Source organism: Gavialis gangeticus, unplaced genomic scaffold, assembly GCF_001723915.1.
Source record: "Gavialis gangeticus isolate Ggan-Ray unplaced genomic scaffold, GavGan_comp1, whole genome shotgun sequence".
NCBI classification, from domain to species: domain Eukaryota; kingdom Metazoa; phylum Chordata; order Crocodylia; family Gavialidae; genus Gavialis; species Gavialis gangeticus.
The window spans coordinates 2,647,490-2,656,168 of NW_017729013.1; the positions used below are offsets into that span (position 1 = coordinate 2,647,490).

At 43.8% G+C, this 8,679-nt stretch overlaps 1 protein-coding gene across 11 annotated transcripts in view; it reads right to left on the reverse strand.

The window, feature by feature from the left end:
• The window catches only part of AUTS2 (autism susceptibility candidate 2), a 1,406,131-nt gene that overhangs the window by 809,588 nt on the left and 587,864 nt on the right, over positions 1 to 8,679 (reverse strand). For 10 of the 11 annotated variants that reach the window (XM_019511377.1, XM_019511384.1, XM_019511385.1 and 7 more), the window contains one exon: positions 603 to 638. The exons of the other annotated variant lie outside the window; for it this stretch is intronic. In XM_019511377.1, coding sequence (XP_019366922.1) covers positions 603 to 638 — 36 coding nt within the window. The remainder of the gene's footprint in view (positions 1 to 602; positions 639 to 8,679) is intronic. 11 annotated transcript variants of the gene reach the window in all.

Sequence of the window (8,679 nt, forward strand, 5' to 3'; positions counted from 1 at the left end):
CCTCCTTCCCTGTGTAAGTAACATACAGATCATTTGAGCAAAACATTGATTCATTGATTAATCAATTGATCTTAGACCCAATTCGCTCCTTATGTAACACGTAAATTGGGCATAACCCCATCTAAGTCCAAATAGTTTCAGCAGTGTCTTCTCCTAGGACATACCTGGTTTAACCACAGAACCTGGATCTGTGCGATAACCTGTGACTGTGGGATGCAGAAAATCAGACACATCTGCATAACGAGCACTTTTGTCCTTAAAAATCTATGACTTGATAAAAACCGGTGTAAAAGGAAAACCAAGAACCTGGCATTTCATATTCATATTTGCCATACAAGTGAAGTGCAATGGGAATTTATATAATAAATAGAAAATGATAAATTATAAACTGGCACCTGGTCAGTTCCTGCAACCATGGTCCAGCAAGGGTGGGATACAGTAATAACATATTACTTGGGATAGAAATGGAAGAAGATCAGTTAACCTATCAGACAGGCTAACACTGGGTATTTATGTTTGTTCCCACATGACAGGAAGCTTTTGTTTCAGGAGTAATGCTGTGCTGTTCAGAGGCACATGTGTTAAAGTTGAGATACACTTACAAAGTAGCCTGTTCCCAAGCTGGAAGGAGCTGAGCTCTGCAATAAAACAAAAAAGACAAAGTGGAAAGTCAGAGATGGGTTTTAACACGTTCCAATCCACATAGCTCATTACCAGCCCTTTCCAAGCTTTTCATCACTACATCACAGAACCAATGTGCTGCCCCTTGTCATCTGCTACTGAAACAAACACGGTGTTGCTTAATTTTTCCCTTTACATCTCTCAATGACTCTGAGACGGTAACGTGCTATTTACTGAATTCCAAGCTTCTGCGGTGGACGTAATTGCCAATTTATTTGACAGGCAGCTGGGTAATGAATTAATGATGGCATTTCGCCCTGCGCTGAGACTAAACAGACACTCATCAACCAGCCTCCCTGACATGCTGACATTCAATGCCCTGGACTCCAGCTACTCGGCTTTGTGGCCACAAAGGGGCAGGCGGGATGGGGAGAGGGAAAGAAGCCATAGACCAGCTTCAGACTGAAAAGCCCACTGGGTTTGGATGACTTTTTCAGTGTATGACCTGTTTGTCAATTTATTCCCGAAAGACCCCAGTTAGTGCACACGCAGTACTTTTCTAAAACGAGACATTTTGTAAACATAATTAGTAGTCTGAAATGTGAAGAACGTGCAGCCGCAGAGAAGCAGCTACAGTCAATGTCCCATTTCCCAGAGAACCTAGTTACTAAATTTCCAATCTAGGTGCCCATTTATTTATTTATTTATTCATTGGCAATCCAAGGACGTTAAAATAAAAGGTAAACCAAAGAGCAAAACGTCTGCAGCGTGAAAGAGACTTTAAAACTTAAAAACCTTTAAAACAATTAATACTATTATTATTATTAATAATAATAATAAACACAAGGGAAAAGAAGCAGGGGATTTAAGCTGGCATAAAAAAAATGCATCTTGTCATTCCATTTTGGTGTTGGAAGCGACTCTAAGCTCCACATCCACAGGAATTAAGACGATGAAAGGTTTTGTTTGGTTGGTTTTTAATTTAAGCAATAGGGATTACACAGCTGGTTTTCTTGCAGAGATGGAGGGAGATCTGAGCATCTCATTCACAACGCAGGTCACTGCCTATTACATTATAGGATAAATTGTCCATGTACTGGAGACCTCAACACCTGAAGCATTTCACACGAGTCTAGATAACACGCTTAAGAAATATAATGTAGAGAACTATTCTTTACTGGCCAGGGAGATAATTGAGACGAGCCAGCTGGTTTCCTTCAATTTCCAACTTGAAAAGCTCAGTCAACATTTTGGCTCCCTGGCATAACCTTACTTTCAATAACAACATAATGTAGGAAACATCAGAGATGGCACAGGAAGACATCAACCAGACTTGGCAGGTAGAGAATGCATGCAGAATTACAACTCTGTATTTCAAAAGTTATTCCAAGGAAGCCGTGCAGGAAGTCCTCTCAGGGCTAGGATTCAGTCCAGAAGTAAGAGCGATGTGATTATTCAGCATCACACTCAAAGATAAAGAATTCAACGCCCAACAGGACTTCCCGTACCTGCTGCTAATGAATTTAGCATAAGAGTACTGAATCACATCAACAAGCTGAGGACCAACGGCCCCGTTCATGGTACATCATTTAGCACATTACTTCACCAATTAAGGACAAAGTAGAGAAATTCAGAGTGGTACTTCAGTGATATACAAAGGCCTCCTAGGCCTTAAAAACCAAGCCAAGTTAGAGATATGGTTACAAGTGATCTCCTTGGGCCATATTCTGAAAGATACCACCGTTTCTGACTCATCTGCCTTATAGTTGTTCCACCCTATCCTACATGAACAATTTGACTGCGAGGAAGCGGAAAGCGAGCAGCTAATGCTCCTTATTCCTCCCCATATTCCTTTAGTGTATCTATCCACACCACTGAAGGAGTAGAGATGGTATTCCAACTCCAGATCCATTTTTCTTTTTTAATAATGGGTGCCATTTGCTCAGGTTTCTTTTTTAGCATTTTATTTGCTTTTATCATTCATTTTATGCTGTTATAATTTATATAAGAATACTGCCTGGCAGAGTACTACACCTATGCTGCTTTAGTTAAAGCCGCATAATGTTTTTCATTCTAATCCCGTCCTCAGTCACCTGCACCTATCTAAAACCTGAACTTTTCCAGCTGGATTTTTTCAAGTTTGCATCCTGCCCTTACACACGCAAGGCCCTTTCATTTGTCCTGAAAGTTTCAGCAGGTTTAAGTACCAATAAGAACGATGAAGCATATTGATTTCTCATAATATATTTCTTGTCATCTTTTCTTTGAAAACCTCACTGCTGGAATGGCTGCGGGTAAAAAGTTGAAAAGCAGCAGCAAAATAATCATAATTGAGGAAAGGTTCCTTTGGGAATTTCCAGGAAATTTGGTTTTGATTTCACTGAGCTACGGCCCTTTGAAAATTGCATGCTGAATATGGACAGTACGTTTTGCACACGAGTTTTAATTCACCTTGACCGGTACGTAGCTACAAAAGAATGTATGGCACATGCACAGGCTATTTTTGCTGTTGTGAACAGTGTATTAGCATTGCACATAAGCTGAAGCCAGAAGAAATCCTTTTTCTCTTTTTTTGTTGGGGGAGGAGGGGTGAACTTTGATGCAGCCAATGGCAAAAGGATCTTAACCGCCTAGTCCCTACCAGCGGATGAACGTGATGCTGTGCATGCAGTATCTTTACAGGGCACAGGCCGAGTTGTGGATCCTACACTGGAGGCCTTCACACCTCCTAATGAAGGTGTGCTTATTTTAGAGGTAGCGGTTTCCCATTTCACCCTGTGCATACATCAAATATACAGTTCATATCCATGCAGCCACCAGCAGGTGCCAGCAACAGGAGCCAACAACCTTGCAGAGGTTCTCACTTAAAACTGACTTATGCTATATCTATAGATATCTATATATATCTCTATAGATATATCTATATAACCTATATCTATATATATAAATATAGCTATAGATATATATAGATAGATAGAATCTATATATATAGATAGATAGACAGACAGACAGATAAATAGACAGACAGATAGATTGATATAGATATATATAGAGATATTTTAATTATTTGGTTGTTGTTGTTTTAAAGATAAGAAATGCTGGCTCAGGAGCATAGTAGTAGTAAACCTCATGTAACTATCAGCTCATTGTGTACTAAAGAAAATTACATCCTTCAGGTCTTGGAAGACACAGTTATACTCATTTTGCATATATATTGTGCATTACTTGGGGAGCTGGGTGGGGGAAAGGGCTGTGTTGTATTGTACATATTTGTTCTGGCTATTGTTTATGCAGGTCTGACTGAATGAAGGAACAGTGGGTATCATTTCAATTTCTGATGTCAACATCAAATTACTTATTTAATTTCATGCCTGGCGAAGCATTGTATAGCTACACGCAGAATCATTTCACTTCATTTGTTATGCTGTGTTTTCTCGGCGATTGGCTTGCCTTCCAACTGACAGCTTTAATTACGACATGAATTTGATTGCACTGCTGAGGAATTAACATAATGCAACAAAGCATTTAAGCACCCAGCCTTAGACAAAAAAAATGAAAGGGAAAAAAAAAAAAGCCACATGCAGCCGATCAGCTTCTTGCGTGCACGCACGTACACACATACTATAAGCTGGTGGTCTTCCAATTTGGATACCTCCAGAAATATAGGACATATTCAGGACAGGGAAGACTAGGAGTTTAACAGCCAAGAACTCAAAAGACTGGGCTTCAGAGAATGCATGTTTTAGACTTAAATGTTAATAGGAAGGGCAAGAGGCAGAAAAGTGCAAACTGATGCTGGTGGGTTTTCACTACTAACTCTGTTGGTGACTCCAGTCCAGTCTATCTTCTTGCTTGACATTGGGGTTGCCCCCTTCAATTTGGTCACTATTATCACCCCTCTGCCAAATACCTAAAATACTCAGCAACATATAGCCAGAAAGCATAAGAAATTGAGGCACCCAAGAGAAAAGCTACGCGCTTGGTTGGGACAGAGACGGAGCTCTGCATACCAGAAGAAGATGGGGCAGGATTTCTAGTCATCCTGCCCAGATGTTTCCCATTCAGGTATCAAAGGAGTTTCTAAACAGCAAGAGGCCAACACTGATCATAAGTCATTTTCCCAGCTCATGATCCTCACCTAACTCAGAGCACGGGGGAGAAAAACAAGATTTTGCTATGGCTACTCGCATTCAACAGGCATCACATTGTCCCATGGGACCTCATCGCTCTTGAGCTCATGACAGGCCACTGTATGGTTCCCAGGTGAGTGCAGAGGAGACACGTGTTTTTATTTGACGGTTGCCATCTTATTCAGCAACCGCGAGCAAGTCACTGGTAGCAGATGAAAACAATAGCCTCACATCAGGCCTACCTTCCCACAGGAAAACTCTGGCAGGCAGCAGTTTCTAGTCAAATCCTGGCAATAGCCAGGCTTCTATCACACAGCAAGAGCTGGATACCTGTTCTGCCTTACAGCCAAGAGCCAACTGAGCTAGACTCTCTACTTTTAACCCCTCACTGCAAGCCTGACACCTATCAGGAGAAGCAGATGGGCTGAGGGAGCCCACAGAAGCTCATTACCTCCATCGTGGCCGCTGTGCTTTTTGGGTGCACCATCATTCTCCTGCTGCAGAGGAAGGAAAGATCGCCCATATTCAACTTCAGTAGCCTTATCGGGCACATCTAGATGTGCATGGACATTTGGTTCCTTGGGGACAAGCAGCAGCAGTGCATCTCGCACCGCTGCTTCTTGTCCCAGGAGAACGCCTGTGCCACACGCACTTTGATGCATGGCAAGTTACCCCAGGGTGGGGTAGCGGAGGCTGAGGCCAGCACTGGGGTGGCCCCAGCATCCTTACCTGGGGTGCTGGGGGCCTTCCAGGGTTGCAGCCATGGCAATACTGCCACGCGGAGCCAGGCTGGCAGCCGAGTGTGGCTCCGGGAGGCCTGGCTCCACTTTGCAGCAGTGCGCACTAGCCAAGCATGTGTTGCTCCTTTGTTTTTTTCCCCGTGGGTTTTTTTTTACTCCTGGATATCCCCCTTGCAGCATGGAGAACACCAGACTGTGCGGTATACGCCAGTGCAAATCTGTTTGCAGCACCACGTGCTGCATGGCTACGCTCGTCCCGATGTGCCCATTGTGCTTAAAGCTGAGTTTGCATTTCAGTGCTGTGTTGGGGCAGAAACAGAGGGCTCAAGATCAAGACAAGAGGGGGAGTTATTTTGTTTTGCAGTGTGTTAACCTTTCTGCCTTTTGTAGTAGTAACTATTACTGGGACAGTAGCTCCCAGGCTGATATTTGGAGTCTGTATTTCCTCCATCAAGCTTCACTGGCTTCCGTACACTAATATTTTCCAAGTACTCCCATACTTGTTCTGCAAATGGAGGCATGAAAGGCGACCATGACTAATCTAAAAAGGGGGAGGAGAGGCTCTTCATTCAATAAGCAAGCAAACAAATAAACCAAAGGGAAAAAACGTTGAGTGTATTCCAAGCTAGGAAAAGAGATCAGCACCACCATTTTGTCTTCAAGCAAAATCTCAGCAGAATGAATTCCACTACTGGCAAGATTTTGATGAGATCAAACTGACTACCACACCCTGTACATAAGATCTCCAGTTTCTCTTGTAGGGCCCTGCAGCCAGCTCTAACCAGAAAGTGGAAAACAAGTTGTCGTTCCAAAACAGACAACAGAAGCAGAAATACAGAAAGGTTCAAGAAACTCAGACACTGAGATTTATCAGATCGCTGCCAAACACTTGCAATAGAACAATCAGGAAATCGTTGTCCCTAATCTACCAGAGTTCAAATGCTCTGTTAATTAAATTCTTTTGAAGACGGGTGCACGTGTGTGCTGGCGTGCATGCGTGAGAGCGAATGTGTATGTCTGGTGGTGACAGAAATTAGTTTCGCTGCTTTGCATTTGACAAGAACATAGGGCAACTCCGCTTCCTGCTATCTGATGACATATCATGCCTCATTATGAGAGAAGTCTCCTTTTTAACATGGTCTTTGCATTGTGCTATTTTTCTTTTCAGTTTTGACCATGGGTTTTGCAAGTGCTGCAAATGACCTGTTTGGATCTCATTAGACTGGGGAGGAGCTTTTTGTTGTAAACGCACTCCGTCTCGATCTGTGTTACCCAAGGACTGTGGGCACATTCAGAACGTGCATAGTTGAAAGGTATTTGATAGGAGGGGGAACGCTGCTACTAACATGTCAGTCTGCAAATGGATATTCATTATACTATTTCCTCTCTCCATGTCTATCACAAAGCCATCATTTTAGCTCCACATTAAAGCTCATGAAGTTAACATTTTTGTTTTAACAGCTTGCTTACAACAGGGATTTGAAAATTGATTATTTGCCTGGAAAAGACGAACTCTATCCGTTAAACATTTCCATGCAGGAGCCATGCCTACTATTAAAACTTTGCATGACTACGGAAGTGAAGATTCATTACATTGCAAGTTCAAGACTTGGTTTCCTGACCTCAAGGGCTAAGCCGAATGGAATATTTTAAATCTTAGCTCAATCATCTAGTGAGTACACACACAGTGTATTTTTTCCAAACTCAAACTCTGGAGAAGATTCAAAAGAAGGAAAGAAAGCAAGAGGCTTTCACCTACTGTTATTTTCATGGCAGTCAGCATTGAAAAATGGGAGATATCCTGACAGCCCACACCTTTTAAAATGCATTATTTTTCAATAACTATATTAAGCTATTAAGCTTTGTTTGTTCACAAGAACACAATTCAAGGCAGGATCACACCTTGCTAGAAGGGAAAGCATCACAGCCAGTTTTTAAAAAAACCCAAGGTTTCTGCTCGAGACGGAAAGAGAAGAGTGTAATAGTATTTACTTTTCATAACTGAAAGAATCTGAAAAAAAGGCTGGAGGCCACCACAGGCCCAGATAACAAGGTATTTATCTCATGCATGCTTGTTAAGTCTCAACTGAACTGGCAGCACTGGACAGCAATCCGGGGTTCTCCCTAAAACTCAGGCTTAAGCTGCACCATGTTATCAAAGCATGACAAGGCTTACTATCAAACTTCAGCAAAAGAAATTAAAATGTAACCAAGGTTTTTACTGAGTTCTCCTCTGGCTGACAGTGTGATTCCCCACATCAGCTCTTGGCTGTATAATGGGAGCCAAAAATGTTTCCCTCCCTTTCGCTGCCTGTCCAGCTTCTAAGTGGCCAGGGGCTGCAGCCTGTGGGCCACACCAGCAGGGTCCACATACTGCAGGGGTGGGCAAAATGCAGCCCAGGGGCCAAATGCAGCCCACCAGGCCATTCTACCTAGCCTGTGGGGCCCCTAAAAAATTTAGAAAATTAAAATTTATCTGCCCTGGGCTGTCTGTCACGTGACCCTGAATGGCTTGCTAAAACTCAGTGAGCGGCCCTCCGCCCAAAATAATTGCCCGCCCCGACATACTGCATACCCCGCTCCTCCACTGCCCTGTGCACCGTGGAGCACCCCTGCTGCACCACATGCCCCACTGCCACCCCCTCTCTGCTGCACCACGTGCCCCAGTGCCACCCCCTCTCTGCTGCACTTTGTGCCTGGGTACCCTGCCTCACCCGAAACTCCCTGGGCCATGGGGTCCCCTGCTGCATCACACCTTTCCAGTTCCCTAGGCAGTGCCATGATGCACCACCCTACCCACTGAGGCAGGGAAAGGGAAGCCAGAGGGAAAAGTACCCCAGAGACCATGGCTGCTTCTGCAGCTGGAGCAATGGGGAGGAAGTAACCGATGTGTGTAAACTTGAGGGCTACTATTTAATCCCTCTGGGGTCACTTGTGGGCAACAGGCTGTTAGTTGGAGAGGCCTGATCTTTAGCGTCAGGAAAAGAAGCTAAGGAGGATAGTTGGGGAAGCACTGAGGTCCCAGAGGTGAGGGGAGCCAGGTGTCCAAGGAGAGCGGTCACTCCTTAAGGAGGCGATCCTCCAAGCCCAAAGGAAGGTAATCCCAACGAGGATCAAAGGGAGCAGGAGAGCACACAAGCCTCCATGGCTCACCAAAAGCATCCGGGAATGTCTCCTTGCTAAAAAGG